Source organism: Lygodium microphyllum, chromosome 15, assembly GCF_053477565.2.
Source record: "Lygodium microphyllum isolate KBCC chromosome 15, Lygodium_microphyllum_v1.1.10, whole genome shotgun sequence".
Lineage (NCBI taxonomy): Eukaryota > Viridiplantae > Streptophyta > Polypodiopsida > Schizaeales > Lygodiaceae > Lygodium > Lygodium microphyllum.
This window is the reverse complement of record NC_141149.1, coordinates 149,809,253-149,828,128: the sequence shown is the minus strand read 5'-3', so window position 1 is coordinate 149,828,128 and position 18,876 is coordinate 149,809,253. Positions and strand designations below refer to the sequence as shown.

General features: G+C 39.2%; 1 protein-coding gene and 1 pseudogene across 1 annotated transcript in view; both read left to right on the top strand.

Moving 5' to 3' along the window:
- LOC148025211 (uncharacterized) overlaps nt 1-16,113 on the top strand; it is a 68,161-nt gene extending 52,048 nt beyond the window's left edge. Inside the window, exon 2 of the mRNA XM_087693661.1 lies at nt 15,996-16,113. Within this exon, the coding sequence (XP_087549787.1) occupies nt 15,996-16,113 (118 nt within the window). The remainder of the gene's footprint in view (nt 1-15,995) is intronic.
- Nucleotides 16,114-16,274: 161 nt separating this feature from the next.
- On the top strand, nt 16,275-17,503 carry LOC148025210 (glucose-1-phosphate adenylyltransferase small subunit, chloroplastic pseudogene; annotated as a pseudogene).
- The last annotated feature ends 1,373 nt before the right edge of the window (nt 17,504-18,876 follow it).

Sequence of the window (18,876 nt, the reverse complement as noted above, 5' to 3'; positions counted from 1 at the left end):
ATGCGCGTACAAAATAATAATAAATAATCGATGCCTCAATAAACATGCATGACAAAATCTAGGCGTGGCGCCTATCAGAATATAATCCATAAATCGAATACTCGCTATCCTCCAATGCTTTCCTCCACCACTGCTGCTATCTCTACACATCAACTAAAGCATTCACAATCGTTAGTAAAATAATACAATTAAACCGACAAAAGTGAATACCTAGCAGTCTTCAGCTACATAAATAAATCAACTGGTTAGAAATAAATCCTAACCTTAATTTATTACGAGTGCACACTCAAAACTCATAAACGTTTATTAATTTAATATGCATTTTGCGGAATCACCCGCTATGGAATCACCCATGTACACACTAAATTAATGAAACGCCCGAAAAGGACAGGCGTCCCCATCAACTTCTCGCACAAAGAATCCACTTTGTGTATGAGCCCCGGTCATCAAAGTTTACGGAATCCACCGTAAAACCTCACGGAATCCACCGTGGAATATGCCTCCTGGCATCAATTGTAGATGAATAACGACAACAAAGTGAGAGGATTAGAGGATACGCAGATGAATAGTGACGATACCATAGCTCAAAGAAACCTCTCTCTCTCTCTCTCTCTGTGAATATTGGTTGAGTTATAACACGTCTCCCTCAAAATGGCAGCAAAAATGAACGTTGCTACCAACCCTGCACATGCATCCTAAAAGCACATTGAACCCCTTAAGAATTTAATGAAATACATAATCTCTCCCCCTTTTTCATTCTATTATTAGACCTTAATAAAGGATGCATCATCTTGCATATGTACATATGCAGTTATGCCACGGAGTCCATTTGACATTGGAATATGTCTTTGTCGGGTTGAAATAAAATCCACCATAATCTCATAGCCGCTAATCTCTTAGCCATGCAAAAGCACGTGACGTATTTAGTCCTTCCCCCTGGTCCGCAAACCATTGTGTAGCAGTCCCCTTGGATCAAATATAAAAGTAATATTACTCTCATCAAGGTCACCAATAATGAAAATTAGGTTTTGGTGTTTCTTGGTAAAAGGTTACATTTATATAATGGATCAATATTTGATACCTACATGCTTACACAATGTAATTCTATATTGGATTTTGATGTTTCTTCTTTTACATTGCACATGCTAAAAAGAAGAGTCTTCACCCTTTGGAGATTCTAAAAATAGGCAAGTAGCTTGTAATCAGAGTCATCATCATCAATGTCATGAAATTCCAACTATAAAATGCAAGTGGCTCCTCACAATCTCATGAATCATGTCATTAATTTTGGTGAACATACGCTTAGTGTTTCTTGTAACAAAGTAATGATCTCAAGTCCTCTTTTAGATTTGAGGAGCTTTGAGAAAGACAACACATAAGTTTTTATAGAGGAGATTGGTATGTACATTATAAAGTTGACTTATACTCAGAAGACAAAGTTCATTGCTAGATGTCATCATTAAAGTAGAAACAGATGAGTGGTTGCAAAAGAGGAGGCATTTTGAAAATAAAATTAACTTTGGATACTTTTCAATGTTTTTAGCCTCCTCTTTGCACTATATAGAACTCCACTAGATCCTCTAAAACTTGTGGATGAACTCAATTGTACTAATAATATTCTAGAGGTGGGGTTACAGACACAAATGCTCTTTGTTTAATTAATTTGTCTAGAATAAGAAGTTTTATGGGAACTATGGCTTAATCAATTGGAAAACTCTAGATTAAGAATTGTTGTAGGCAACAATAGTAAGCATAGGTAAAGGTAAAATTTTCACATTATTTAATTAAATAAGGAGTTCATTGCTCAGACATCTATACACTTAAAAATGTAGAAATCTTAACTAAACTAAGCACTCTTAATGTAGAAATCTTAACTTAACTTAAAAATGTAAAATCTTAACTAAACTTAAAAATTTAGAAATCTTAACTAAACTAAGCACTACATGTCTCTCTAAATAGGTATTGATCCTTCTTTGCTCCGAAAGCTTGAAGCAACTCAACCTTTTTCAATGCAGTGTGATGAATGAAAACATGTGACATGGGGTCCAAGCTTAGAAACATTTGAGGACACATAGTACATATGCTTACATGGAATGGAAACTTGATACTTTCTTTCTCTCTTCTAAAAATTAATGCAGATGCAATGAGTAAACTCTGATACAGAGTAATTAATGCCTAGAGGAAACAAGCTTTTCTTCCTTGTGCACTAACATAGAACAAATGTCACTTATTTCTCAACATAATGGCCAAACACTTGATATTCACACATCAAGAATCTTGCCCTTTTGAATATGTTTTTGAAATTCCATTATAACCTTTATCTCCATTTAACTAGTTTAATGTTTTGATATTTCAATTAATATCTACTAGTAGCACTTGCAAAAATAGATACACATGGAGAGTGGCTACAAATAGGGCTAGCATTTTGCAAGACATTCATTATTTTGAAGTTGTGGTCCCACAATATCATACTTATAAACCATCGATGATTGCGTATTTGAGATGTTGCAAAACTAAGTGAGCCCTCACTTGTTTATGGTCGTAGAGGCGTACGAGTCTCGGTCCAATTCATGAAGCACATTTGGGTTGGTTTCTTTTCATTCGCCCCAGGTCCATGAACGGTGACTTCTTTAGGCTCCCTCCAAGCTCAAGAGCTAACATTTTTACATTCTCTCATGTCAACAATTTTGAGAGAACGTGGGGATTCCCTTTGGTGTCATTGAATTGAGGTGCATCACGCTTAAGCAAGAGGCAACTTGCATAAGTCTACATGAAAGCATACCAATTTTGTTTACGATTGACCTCTCCTATGGTATTACTGTTGCAAAGAGGACGATGATGTATTACACGTATACATGCAAGAAATTTAGGTAGCCATCACTCAAAAATTTATTTCACCGTGCTATTGCTTTTGGGAGACTTTTGTGGATCAAAAATACTTGGACGCATTTGGAAAGTATATTTCTAGACAATAGGGATAATAGAGGCATCACATATATTTCTTCCTATTCCATCATTTATGCTACTATAGATTGGGATGAGGATTCTCTATATGGTTGGTATGATACTTCAAACACCTACTCCAGGGCTAGTCCATATCCCAATGTCATCCAACTTATAGGAATGATTATGCCTTGGATTATGTAGGGCATGATATGGACTACAATATGATGCTTATGCATTATACTTGGACCATGTTGGTCATTATCAAGAGACCATGGATCATTCGCACGCCACCTCCTCAATAGGATGTCAATGCCCTCTAGGAAATACATGCACAAATTTGAGGTAGCTAACACTCATATTTTATTTCAGTGCATTATTGCATTTGGGAGCCATTGGTAGATTGGCTAGTACTTCGATGCTCTTAGGAATTGTATTCTTCAATGAATGATAATAGAGCCTCATGGCATTTCTAGCATAACTAAATACAACAAAAACATTAATACTCTTTAAGGATGAAATTCAATGTTTCCTTTGGTTCTAATCCACAACATCCAACACATTTTACTAACCTAAATGCTAATTCATGTAGTTTCATTTGAGAATAAAACCCCCAATGCATGTAGTGTGATATGAACATAATGTGGTTGGATGCATCTACATCATCAATACTTTCTAATTTCTCATCCTCTTGCTTGATGATTTGCTTCCATTGTTTGTTCTTGTTCTCTCCTGCTTGATTGTCTTTCTTCAACATCAAAATCTCTATAGACTTACATGTCCTCAATGTGCAAGTGTGTCCGACACTAGCATGTGCCATCACTTTCCATTACACACCTTGCAGTCTTTTCACTCTCACATGGTATACACCTTTCAAGCACGTCACATGATATTGGAAGATACTTTCAAAAACACATCATGGAAGGTTGTTATACATTACAAGATTGGTATGCATACACACACAAAAACACACACACACACACACACAAGGCATTTCATTGCAATACTGTAAAAAACAATCTGATAGTAACTAAAAAGGTTGCGTTTTTTGGTATTTTGCCACTTCTACTTCATTTTTCCTAGGTTTATTTGGGAATATGTGTTGTACAGATATAATACAACAAAATCTTTGCTTATGTATGTTAAATCAAACCACCTAGTATATTATTCCATTATAGCCCCATATATATATATATATATATATATATATATATATATATATATATATATATATATATATATATAGAGAGAGAGAGAGAGAGCACAAAGTTGTTACCCTTAAGACTTCATTTTTCATAGGTTTATTTGGGAATATGTGTTGTACAGATATATAATACAACAAAATCTTTGTTCATGTATGTTAAGTCAAACCACCTAGGACATTATTCCATTATAGCCCTATATACATACATACATACATACATACATACATACATACATACATACATACATACATACATACATACATAGAGAGAGAGAGAGAGCATTCACAAAGTTGTTACCCTTAGAAGCTAATGTTAATGTTATAAATACAACTATAATAAATTTAAATTCTCATTATTAATTTTAGTTTACCAAGCCTTTCTTGTATACCCATCATAGCTACCCATGTGGTCTAGGAATGGGGCCTGAATGAAAGTTAAACATAGAAATAAAATAAATAAAATACTAAATATTAGTAAAGTAAAAATAAGATTGATCTAGTCACCTTAGTCGAGTATGTGGGCTAGGTGTGGGGCCAGCAAGTTTGGCTAGGTGTTGTATACCCAAAGCTAGAAATTTTAGTGTTGTATAAGTTGCAGCAAAGGCACATTCACTTTCTACAAGCTCGAGTACTAGCACAAGAGGCACACGCTATGGTTGCACAATAATCTCTTTATCACTTGGCATTTCTAGAAAAGACATATGTTGTAAATGTGATTATAAGAAAATAAGATCGAATGCTTGCATGGGAATGGAGGGGATAATGGTTGGCATGGAGCATTGTGGAATTGTAATATCTTGTGTTTTGTCCACGCATGTGTCTCTTTGGGTGTGAAGGGGGGGACTCGTGGATGAAATTAAAACAAAGGTTGAATAATCTTTACAAAAGCCTTTCCTTTCTCTCGTCAATTGGAGCCGCCTCAAATTGCAATTGAAATATATGTTCCTTGTCGTTTTCATTTTTCTTATCCTCATCACCACCGTGATAGTCATCATCACCTTTGTCCTTACCTTCTCAAAACCATCATTATCAACTTTAATTGAGAAATAGAGAATTGTGATAAACATCATCTTTATCTTATCCTCATTGTACCTTTAATTCCCTATTACATAAAAGTAGGGCAGCTGCAACAATGACTGCAGTTTATGGAGCAGCCTTGGAAAACTCCACCATGCTACAACCCTTCATCAGCGTAGTCGATCTCCTCTACCACCGTTACCCTGCTCAGTAACACATACCACTCCATCCAAATCTGTAGACCCCTCTATAACCACTCCTCTCTCGATAGCTTTTGGCTCAGCTTTTATTATTGAGATTAGTCTAGTAGCCTAACTTGCTCAGGTCACAGTAGCAGACTGATATCTATTGATGGTGTCATCCTTCTTTGTGGACATTGTAATTAGAAATGCTACTTGGTATTATATGTAAACTTAGCTTTGTAGCAACATAGCCAAGTTTAAAGAAGCAAAGATAAAGCTACAAGAGTGCCAATGAGTTTGAAGGAAATTATCATTATTTGGAGGAGGAGTTGCCTTGTATTCATGGAAGAGTGGACCATTTAGAGAGCATCCAAATTTGAAATGGAAGAACAGGCACGTGAGAGACTAGAGAAGACAACCCTTGAGACTCAAGCCTAGAAGAGAGAATCAACTTCAATACTTAACACCTATAGTCCATGATATTTATTTTGAGAGCATGTTAGACCATTAATCTTTTACTACAAGAGTCAAATCATTTTTATCTTTTATCATAAAAATGTTAAAATATGTGTTCTTCTATCATACATAAGATTGGAATGATTTTAATGTACTCATTATAATAAGGGTGCTATTGAAGCTCTATAATGCCTATGATGGTTCATCTTGCCTTCTTTGGAAACTTACTGAAAGTGGAAACGTTTACATTACTCCATACGATGACAAAGTACATGTGAGAGTTTTGTTTTGTTGTGATGGAATATGGTACACCTTTTTTTCAAATTATAAAGGTCAATGCTAAGGTATGAAGAAAATTTGGTGCCTTTGAGACTTCATGTGGAACAATATTTTGATCATACAATGAATAGTCCTTTCCTTGAGATGCATACAATGCTCTATACCTCATGTGGCAAATGTGATATATATCATGTGGTGATGTCTAGCTACTAGTTGGCTTAGTGAGTTGTTGCCATGTCCAAAATTTCTTTTGGTTCAACTCTTAAAAAAGAGAAAGATTACTATCTTGAATTAAGAGAGTGATGACTCTTTACTTGAGGGATTGATTGCATGAAGAATATTGTGAGAATCAAGAACAACCTACTAGTTCTAGGTGTTTTGACTTGAGAATGTTCTTACATGCTTACAAAACCTAAGAAAAGGACGATATCATCTAGAGTTTGAGTTGAGCCTAATAACATTAGATTCGGTGATAGAAGGATCCTCATTGGATAGAAAGATTTAAGACTACTTCTTGGAGGAGAGTTCAATTATCTATGTTGGTGGCTTAGGGTTGTAGCACTTGTCAGATATCCTCACAACCTGAAAAGGGATTTTGAGGGAGGTGAGATGTCTGTAAGAGTACTCCACCATTGGGCAAAGGGAAATTAAGGCATAGGAAAGTTGCTTCTTTGTAGTTTGATATGAAGATTGTTTCCCCTTGAGCATGTAGTTGATGTTGCTAGTTTTATCACGTAAGTCTATCAACCCCCAAGTTGATGTTGAGTGTAAATATGGTGGGTGGATGAGAGAGCCGCTATAGGTCAAGCAACACTCGAGTTTTTAGCATAGTTGCAAATCTTTTGGGTAAGTTGCATGTTTCTCCCAAAGAGATTTCCTAAAAAATCATGAAAAAACTACTCATTTTCAAAAATTGGGTTCAATGTTAACATGTGCTTTTTTTTAAAAATCCCAAATCTAGTAGTTTTTTAATTATACTTCTTTAGTGATAAATATTGTTAGTAAATTGGATAATTTTAAGTAGTTTATATTCACACTAGTACATGGTTAACTATCAAGAGTTTTATCCATCACAAAACTATGCATTTTGTTTATCTTCACCTTAGTTTTAAACAAATTTTGATCTTAAAGCTGTCAACTATTTTGACCCCTTAAATAACTCTTTAGATATCCAATGGAGTTTCTACACTTGATATTTGGCATAATATTAATATATATTCTAGGATGTACATATTGATATATTAATACTTAGTAGTATTGCCTAATGAAAACAAGTATTGTATACTAAGTTTTATGCATCTCAATGAGATACTGGCTTTAAGATGCCATATGTGAAGTGAATGTAGTAATTTTTCAATAAGATATTAACTTACACTTATGAAAGTAAGTGCTACATAAGAATTTACCACATAGTCTTTGCATGAGAACTTGATTCTAGACCATCAACACATTTATTTGATTTCATAAATAGGAATACCTCATACTGGAGGACCCTCTAAATGGAAGTTATGTGGAATAATTGTCAAATGATTTACGAAGCTTTTGGGCACAAGATCCAAACTTGGTCTAGTTTATCAAATCATATTCACAAGATGAAACTTGCTCTACTTTTTCAAATCTCAATGCAAAAGTGGACATCAATATTGCAAATCCAACAAAATTAATCGACTTGATTAAAAAGGGTTGTAATATTAAGGAGCTAAAATGAACAATAAATCAAGGATTCAAATTTAATAAAATGCATCAAGGTAGATTGTAAGAATTGTATTAAATAATCTATATTTTCCAAGGAAAATTTCTCATACTGTGTAACTTTTCACTAAGTAATAGGGTTAAAGCTACATGGCTTATAATCATGTTGTGCACTATTTAAACGTATGTTACAAATATATAAACTCATAAACATGACGACTTACAACTTATAGAAAATATATGATTTCCAAATCTATGTAGGCTTGTTATAAGTTATACATCTATAAAGTACCTTTAATCACATCCTTATAATTCCTTATGTAGGGATTTTCAAAGGAATGTGGGGAATGCTCTATATTCCCTATTATAAGATGTAGGGAATGTAGGGACTTTCAAATGAATGTAGGGAATGCTCTATATTCCCTATTATAAGATGTAGGGAATGCAATTTCCTAGTTATAGATGGGGAATACGTACTTGTCTACATAGGAAATATTGGAGAATTTCCTATATTTCACCAAATTGCCTATGTGGGGAACGATTGAAACCATTTTCCATGAATCTGAAGAAGAAACGTTTTCGCTAGCACCATCATTGCTACTAGCGTCGCTATCCCCCTCGTCGCTATGCTCCACATCCGGGTTCGCCTACACACACAAAAGATCAAGGTTGCTTACGTACAATTGCAAAGAAAAAGTTATAATTAATAGGAAAGTAAGAAAAACATACCTCCTCTGGCTGTCGAATCCTCATAGCCCAGTTGTATTGCTCCTCAGTGATGAGACCCTCCTCATAGAAGTGAAGCCATGTGGCTGCACGGTTATGGCCTCGACGGTAAATTACCTCTCTAGGAGTAGGTATCCTACCAACGGTAGTAGTCTACAAAACAATTATGATATACAAACAATTATGAGACACAATGTATTAGTCTACCTATGAGACTCAAGCATTCATGGTTCTAGCATCAATTACTTGTTACTATATCATTTATAAAATATCAAGAGGGGGTGCTTGATGTAATGAAGGAGACCTAGGAGAGGGAAGGAGAGAAGGGAGAGACTGCAGAGAGAGGAGAGAGAAAGAGGAAGAATACGAGAGAAGAAGAGAGAGAAAGACTAGAAAAGAGAGAGAGAGGAGGAAAGCCATGAAAGCTAGGAGGAAGGAGAAAAGAGAGACTTGATTATTGATAACTCATACCCTAATTGGGTCTCTCAACACCTTATATACCCTGTCAGCATAACTGGGTATTCCCATGCTAATCCGTGTCCTACCCATCTATCCCCACTCTTTTACATTCCATCCCGACCCCGAAGGTTTTTGCCCTCAAAAACAAAAAGAGGACCTATGGCTCATAGCAAAAAAAAAGGGGGGGTTGCAGAGTACTACTCTGCTCAACATTACAAAGGAGAACATGGGTATGATGAAGTACAATCTCATGTGGAATTAGGGCACAGAATTGTGTATATGATGTATATGACATGTGCAAGTTGATAGCATATGAGTTTGGTCTCCAATTCTTGACAATTAGGGGCTGACAAATAGTGGATAGCATGCTGTCCAGAACAGGCCTGTTGGAGAAAACTGGTCATAACTTCCTATGCGCAGCTCCGATTGAGGCATGTGACATGTCAAAATGAAGCTCATGAAGCATACTTTCAAGCCATATAGGTGACACTTGACTGTCATTAATGCAGGGTAAAAACTGTTCTGAAATAGTATGCTGTCTGTAAGTTGTCTGCATTTTAGAGTGGGGGAAATTTAGCTACTACTCAATCAAAATTGCATCCTTGGAGTAGGGAAAGAACTGCACTGCTGAGATGCTGATCAGCATAGGGCTTTTCCAAGACCATACCATTCCATGAGATCAAATGGATAACCTCCATAATAAGCATCAAGAGCACATGGGTCATCCATACAAGCATGGGTCACCATACTACCACTGGGGTCAAAAGGATAATTGTGATCCAATGCATCCACTGTATCATAGAAGTAATTCATGGTGTCATCGTAAAGCACTGATGGTGGCACAAGATCCTTACCGACCCATACGGTAGCATGCATTGACTTGTCCATAAACTCATTGGGAACCACTAGGTCAAATCGGACTGGAGCAGATGAGGCTGCTCAATACAGCATTCAATGCATCAATCCCTAGGCATTTCATGTCCATGAGTTTCACATTTGTGGCTATTACTGGGCATTCAAAGTTAAGGGCCTTGGGCTGATGAGGCATCTGCTCATGAGCCTATGGCAGTGAGATGCTCTCATCATGGCATCATTCTTGAGAAGTATCATGTGGCTCATAAGGATGAGCATGTTGCTTATAGTAATAATCAAGTAGCTGATGATATCGAGCACTCCATTGCTGATAATGATGTTGCTCCCCATGTACATACTCATATACATTTGCAAGATGTCGTCCATGTATATAATGTTGTCTAGATGATTGTCCATGTATGTGACCACAATGTAGTTCATAAGAACATATATAGTCATCATATACATGCTCCTCAAAATATTTACACTCATCATATGCATGTTGACCATAAGTAGGCGCATGCACTTGCCTTTGCACATTGAACCCATGCCAACGGTCATGGTACTCATAATGTCCATGAGAATGCCCATACATGCCTTGCTAACCAAAATGTCCATGGGTGCCATACTGCCTATGCATTATATGTGGACCAAACTGATTATTAGGGCCATGATGTCCAAAATTCCCATGCTGCCCATGTGCACCTGCATTGGGGCCTTGTTGCCCAAAATTTCCATGCTGCCCATGCAATACATGCAAACCAAACTGAACATTGGGTCCTTGCTGCCCAAAACTGCCATGTGCATGCTGCCCATGTGCACCCTGCATACTATGCTGCCCAAAATTTGCATTTTGCCCTTGCATATAGCTTCCACTATGGGGGAGCTGCTGTCCCAAGGATGGGCTAGGAGGGTTCGTCATGAGTGATGGGAGAATGGGTTCATCGTGTCGCATAGGGGGCTCACCCAGCTCATAGGTGCTATGAGGAAGGCCATGGGTGCCACCAAAACCTTGTGGGTTACGCCCAGTCTCCAAGGTAGGAGGGGAGTTGGCCTCACGGGGAGGGACATGCTCCTTAGGCTGAGCCGAGGAGGGTGTGATGGAGGCGATGAGGGCGCCCATGTGCTCGATGAGTAATTCCATCTTGGCCATCATCTCGGAATGACACTGATCTTGGCGGATTTCCATCTCCCTATGGCACTGTTCTAACTCTTGATGCCAGTCGGCATGACGGGTCTCATGTTGGCATAGAGTATGGTTGAGCATAGAGAAGCTGTCCATCTCGGGGGAATCCTCTTCAAACATGTCTTCACGATCCTCTTGGGTTGAGCTAGGATCATTCATTGAGATACGGGAGTCCCTTATTTCACGGTGGAAGTGTTAGAAATCAAGCTCACCGTCAGTGTGTCTTCATCTATGACCGACATCTATGACAGCTAGTGTGTACAACTGTCTACATGTGACTACATTAAATAAGTCGGGTTAGTAGTCAGTCAGTGACCTGACTAGAGTTAGTCAGTCTAGTCTACATTTACACTAGGTCACTTTATCTTGTAGTGTGTGTGCGCTTTTCAGTAGAGTGTGTGGAAATGAAGGAATGAGCTTGAGAGCCTGAAGGCTCATGGATATGGAGGAGTCTTTCCCTTTCTCTCTCTCTACTCTTTGAACATGGTATCAGAGCTTCATCCACCATGAGGTTGTGGGAGAATGGGCATAACAACTTGTAGTGCAAAGGAGATGGAAGTAAGGAATGAGGAAGAAGCTGGACACTTGCAAATGAAGCCATAATCAAAGGAAGGAATCAGCGTGGACTGCCTTCTGAAAATCTGGACTGCCTCCTGAGTCTGAAAATCGTGGACTGCCTCTTGAAACCTGTGTCTGAAAATCGTGGACTGCCTCCTGAAACCTGTGTCCTGAAATCGTGGACTGCAACCTGTGTCTGAAAATCGTGGATTGCCTCCTGAAAAACAGCAACCTGTATCTGAAAATCTGCGCCTGCTGATCTGAATGGACAGAACCTGTATCTGAAAATCTGCACCCCCTGGTCTGAAAATCTGCGCCTGCTGATCTGAGTGGATAGCAACCTGTCAATCTTCAGTGGGGCACCTGGACAAGGTTCATAGAGCATGTATGCTCACTATTGAAGGTATTTGAAGTGTGCAAGGAGTAAATGCTTGTGTGGGAGCTCTGTTATGAGCTGGAGTGACAGACACAGACCTGTAATCATTTCTGAACTGCTGTAAACATGAATGGACAGCATGCATTCAATCATTACTGACACACAGGAGCCTTGTACTACACTCAAAAGGCATCTTTGGAGCACAAGAATGTGTCAAAGCATGTATACATTGGATCAAATGTCTTGGAGCTGAGATCTCTTGCTCAGAATACTCAGATTTGAAAATCGATGACAGGCTGAAAACTGTCATACACAGTCAATGACAGAATACTCAGATCTGAAAATTAATGACAGGCTGAAAACTGTCATACACAGTCAATGACAGAATACTCAGATCTGAAAATCAATGACAGGCTGAAAAATGTCATACACAGTCAATGACAGAATACTCAGATCTGAAAATCAATGACAGGCTGAAAACTGTCATACATAGTCAATGACAAGTACTGTGCATTACTGAAGCAATACAGGTCATCATGGGGGTTCCATCATCTATGTGAACTGGCCTATACATGCTGAATGCATGGAGAATTGAAGCAAGCAATGAGCATCATTGAAAACTGAATTTTGAAGCTGAAATAAATGCAGTTACACTGTCCTGGTTAATTACAAACAGCTCATGAGGTTTATGCCATTGGTCAATGAAGACAAGTTGTCTATGCCTACTCAGATGCTCATGTATTGAACTTGCCACTACAAAGTAAATGTATGACATGGTCAAAAGACATTTTGGAGCTGCTTGGAGCTTGGTATGCTGAATTCTAGTTGACTGCAACCTGGTTTCTTTTCTGCAATTTAGTGCAGAAAACTGTCATTTACTGTTATGGACTGAACTTAGTCAATCATACTTATTGGACTCCAGGGAGTTAGGCACTTGATAGACAGTCTATTGCATCATGGCTAATGCACATGGGACTGACAATATCACTCAAATAGTTGGAGAGAAGTTGGATAATAAGAACTTTACATTATGGAAATTCAGAATGAAAAACTTTCTGGTTGGCAGAGGTTATTGGGATTTATGTACAGGAGATGAAGTTGCTCCTGAGTTGCCTGCACACAATCCAACAAATGAACAGAAAAGAGCCTATAGGCTATGGAATGAAAGAGCATGCAAGGTGCTGCATTGGTTTTCCTTATGTATATCTGATGCTATGGTAATTCAAATCACTGGATGTGAGACTCCGAAGGATTCTTGGGACATACTGATGAAAAATTATGGAACCATGACACATGCAAGAAAGATCCAGTTGAAACATCAGTTCAACAACATGTCTAGGAATGGCAAGAGCATCCAGACGTATACCACGGAGATTAAGACCATAGCTGATCAACTTGCTACTATTGGCTCAAGTATATCAGAAGATGATATGATTGTTGTTTCTTTGAATGGCTTAGGCAAAGAGTACAAAGCTTTTGACACTTCCATTTCTGTGAGAGAAGAGCCCCCTAGCTGGGAAGAGCTAGTTGCTTTGTTGCTGCATGAGGAAGTCAAACTTGGTTTGAATACAGGTTCTAGTGCATCTCAGAATAGAGACACTGTGTTGTACTCTAGCCAGCGTGGCAGAGGATCTAGAGGTCGTGGTTCGTTTCGAGGTCGTGGTGACACTCGTAATACTTATGGACAGCAGCAGCAGCAGAGTAATTGGCATGGTGCAAATACACAAGGCCAGTGTGGATCTGGTGGGTTTAGAGGTAGGGGGAGATCACCTCGAGGAAGAGGAGGTGGATCTGGATCTTGGCAGTCTACTGATCAGTCCAACAAGGACAAGGACTGCCATTATTGTGGCCGGTATGGGCATATTGCGAAGGAATGTTACAAAAAGCAGAATGACATGAAGACAAAAGGGAAACAGCATGGGCATTATGCATCCTCTAGTGGTGGTCAAGATGAGTCAGTTGATAGACTCTTTGCCATGCAGCATGTATCTAAAAATGCATCGAGACATGATAGAGATGACAGATGATACATTGACTCTGGAGCGTCAAACCACATGACCCCGCATGGAGAGTGGTTTGATGAGATGGTTGCAGGTACACATGGTCATGTATGTACTGGGGATGATACCCAACATGACATAAAGCATAAAGGGATTGTTCCATTGATGATGCCTGATGGCAAGAAGAAAGGCCTGCATGATGTCTTACATGTACCGACCATAACAAATAATTTGTTGTCTGTGGGTCAAATGGCAGAACAAAATCTGCAAGTGAGGTTTAACAAGGATGGATGTTTCATTGAGGAGTATGGAAATGGCTGCAAGCTAATTACCAAGGGCATAAGGGATAGCAGGATGTTTACTTTGGAAGCGACCATTCCCGAACTTAAAGCAGCCATGTTTGCACATGATGAGACTGCCATTCGGGATGTAGAGATTTGGCACAAGCGGATTGGACATGTCAATGTACAAAAGCTAAAATCTATGCAGCAGAAAGAAGTAGTACTTGGATTACCTAAATTCAAGTATAATGATTTTGGTCATGTATGCCCTGCATGTCAGTTTGGGAAGCAAGCACGGTTTCCTTTCATGAGACATGTAAAAAACAACACTAGGCCTTTACAGTTGGTACACTCTGATGTCTGGGGTCCTTCACATAATGCTTCCTTTGGCGATGCACGATATTATGTCTCATTTATTGATGATTTTAGCAGGTATACTTGGCTTTATATCTTGAAACATAAGGATGATGTGTTTGATGCATTCAAAGACTTCAAGAAACATGCTGAAAATGAATTGGGCTGTTACATATCATGTTTGAGATCAGATGGAGGAGGTGAATATGTCTCAAACTACTTTGACAGGTATCTTGCTAAACATGGGATCAGAAGACAGCTCACATGCAGTTATACACCGCAGCAAAACGATGTTGCAAAGAGGAAAAACAGGGTTTTGATGGAGTCAGCTAGAGCTATGCTGAATGAAAAATATCTGCCAAATGGTTATTGGGCTGAAGCGGACCTTTGGGGGACCTATGAGTTGGAAGTTGTCCTGTAAATCATTGTAGGTTGAAAGTTGCTGCTAATATGATCCAAACCATTGCCACCATGGCCAAATGCATTTGCCAATAAGAGCATAACCTTACCAGACATGACATCTCAAGACCAATCATAAGCATCATTGCCAAGATTGCCAATCAAAGGCATAGGCATATCTCGGCTACAAATGCAAGTAGCACAGGCAGTTCTAGTCTTGAAGATCTTCTTCAGTGCATTTCAGTACTCAATTCAATAGAACTCGCACTTTTAATAGAAACAACAATCTAAACTGTTGATGATGCTATCCATGTTGCATATTTGGCTCCAATTACCCTTGATACTACCTGTGCTAGTGACACATTTACTGCTGCTGCATACAGTGTGACTCTCCTTATTGATTTTGCTACTCTTGAATCCTGTGTTAGGGATAGGCCAACCTTAGAGGTGTGGTGATCATCCACTCATCATAGTTCACTGGTTCAAATGAAAGAAGTGGTTGTAGATCTGGCCAGAGAGTGTATAAGCTAGATCTTTAAGAGGAATAGCTACCAGCTTGGTGGTGCCTTGTTGATCTGCAGTCCCATAATCTGCTTCTTTCCGTGTGTGTCCAACACCTACAACTGGCTCTATAGTTGTGCTTTTGAAAACTGGGTATGAGCTTTCGATACTGCTTCTTTCATTCTTGCTACACATGCAACATGCAGACATTGTTGTAATCTCCAAAAGGTCTTCCACCATTGCTTTGGTCATTGAATAAAAGAGCCAGTGAAATTAGGAGTATCGTCCTTAAGGAATCCAAACAGTGGCAATATCAAACCAGAGTGGACCATCACAAGCATACAATTTTTTTTTCAGCAACATCACTATGGATGGAATACACCATACGGTGAATTCTTCTTGAGCTAGTACTCTGACCTACTGCTTGCTCATGGGGAGAGGATCCTCAATCCATTTTATCCCTCAGTTGTAGCTCCAACACTGCCTGTGGCAACTCTGTATGCCTGTGATTATACTCCTATATATGTTAGGGAAGATCTTCGTAGTGGTTATATTGCTGCCCCACTTGTTTCCAATTCAAAACTGGAGCTTTTGGAAGCCAAAGCTAGAGCTATCATGCAAGGGAGGACTCAATATTTCTCTTTCTAGTTGTGATCCATCCAAAGCCTGAAACCTCTAACCACTGCTTCAAGGCCTCACTTGTGGCATCAAACCATTAGATAGATGAGCCCTACTTCCAAATCGATTAGAGCTTCCCACTTGTAGTACCCTGCATCTCCACCATATGCTTTTCTTTTTGCCAACTAAGGATGGCGAATTTCTGGTTGTTCTTGCAAATGCATCTGATAAGTCTTTTCTTGAACAAGTCATGGATAACATCTTGGGCCTCCCTCAATTTCCACCTCTTGAGTGCATATTCCAGCAACATGGGGGGCTACAAGCATGAGGGTTTTGTGGGGGTCCTAGCAGCTCAGCAGAGCCCAGAAAATCCCAATTGGTTTCAGGGTACTGCAGATGCTGTCAAGCAGTACCTATGGCTTTTTGAGAAGCAGTAAGTCATGGAGTTCCTTATCCTGGCAGGAGATCATCTCTATCGAATGGACTACCAGAAGTTTATCTAGGTTCATAGAGAGACAAATGCAGACATCACAGTAGCAGCATTGCCAATGGATGAGAAAAGGGCTACAGCATTCGGATTGATGAAGATTGATTCTGAGGGTCGTATAGTGGATTTTGCTGAGAAACCAAAAGGCAATTCCTAAAGGCTATGAAGGTAGACACCACAGTTTTAGGATTGGATGAGGAGAGAGCAAAAGAACTTCCATATATTGCCAGTATGTGGATATATGTTGTCAGCAAAGATGCAATGATCAAGCTATTGTGAGATGATTTTCCACAAGCAAATGATTTTGGCAGTGAGTTCATCCCTGGTGCTACATCTATTGGGATGAAGGTGCAAGCTTATTTTTTTGATGGGTAGTGGGAAGACATTGGAACCATTGAAGAATTCTACAATGCTAATCTGGGAATCACCAAGAAACCTCTTCCGAACTTCAGTTTCTATGATCAATCAGCTCCAATTTACACTCAGGCCTGATTTCTGCCTTCTTCAATGATGATTGATGCTAATGTTATTGACAATGTTATTGGAGAAGGGTGCATTATCAAGAATTGTAAAATTCAACATTCAGTGGTTAGACTACGGTCGTGGATTGCTGAAGGGGCTATCATTGAAGATGCTCTTCTTATGGGTGCTGATTATTATGAGACAGATGAGCAACGAGATGTTCTTAGATCCAAGAGCAGTATTCCAGTTGGCATTGGGCACAACTCATACATCTTTGGCCATCTTTTTGATTGCAGTCAAACTGTTATATTTGTAAAGCAGGAGGGAAGCACTCTGGAAACTAGTGCAGAATTACTGGGGTCCTTGGCTCTAAGCATTGACATCAGCACCCTCTTGGAAATCAAGGCCGCTCTCGGCAACTCTCATGGTGCCGTCCTGTCTAGTTGGGATGGCAGTAGCTCTCTGAGGTGAAGTTATGCCATTCTTCTGCCCATGGCCATCAAAAAGGGAAGAAGGGCCTTTGCCGGGACTGTCCAAGTCACCTCCTCTTCGACCTCGCATCCTGCCTCACAGCTGTGATTCATTCATCACAAGTAGGAAGCGTTCTGGTTCTATCATCTGGATCACAATGCTCTCTCTGGGAGATTTTCCTCTCCAGCCATTATGAATACAAAATGCTCTTTCTTACAGAAGCTTGATGTGGACAGCAACGAGCTCTCGGGTTCCATATCCTCCTTTCTGGGGGACTTCAAGAACTTGAGTGAGATTTTCCAGTGGTATGAATGTGGAGGCAAGCTCCTTTACAAGCAATCCTGGCTCTGTGGACCTCCATTATCCACAGCATGCAGTGGTAGCGGAGAAATGGTCAGTTTGGTGGTTTGCTTCTAAATACATCCAAAGCTTCTATGCAAACTCCAAGAAGGATGCCATCTCTGGTACCCCCTGATTCCTATGGCCTTTCAATGCTGTACCTGTCCTGATGTACCTGTGCACCTAAGTAACTAGGGTTCGTGAACTAAAAAGAAACTAAAACTAAAGGGAGGAGAGAGAGAGAAGGAGGATGAAAGATCGGAGCTCTAATACCAACTGTAATGGAGACCTAGGAGAGAGAAGGAGAGAAGGGAGAGACTGCAGAGAGGAGAGAGAAAGAGGAAGAAGATGAGAGAAGAAGAGAGAGACAGACTAGAAAAGAGAGAGAAAGAGGAGGGAAGCCATGAAAGCTAGGAGGAAGGAGAAAAGAGAGACTTGATTATTGATAACTCATACCCTAATTGGGTCTCTCAACACCTTATATACCCTGTCACTATAACTGGGTATTCCCATGCAAATCCATGTCCTACCCGTCTATCCCCACTCTTTTACACTTGAAATATCCATGCCACTCTATAAGTGCATTGTGGTTCCTCTTGAGGATCCTCATTTATATTATTTATACTTTACATTGTGTTGGTACCAACTACGTGCATGACCTTGTGATATTGTCTCAGATACTGTGAGCACACACTATCTTCCTCAAGATTTAGTCACTTTCAAAGGGGAGTTAGATCATCATTAAAAATGAGAGGTTTCTTTATTTCTTGATAGGTTGGAAAAGGATCACATAAAGAAGAGGGAAGGAAAAAGAAAATTGAGAAGTAAGGGACATCAAGCTATCATCATCTGAGGTTAGAAACAAGCATCGAGAGAAATCTTAGATGAAGAGAATCTTACAACTATAATAGCACAATCCCATTTGAGAAGGGATTGTGCAAAACAAAGTTGTCCTATGGATGGCGGCCATTTTAAATGTTAATTTGGTTCTCTTGTTTTTAGGATCAGGTCATCTTTTAAACATGGAGGTTGGT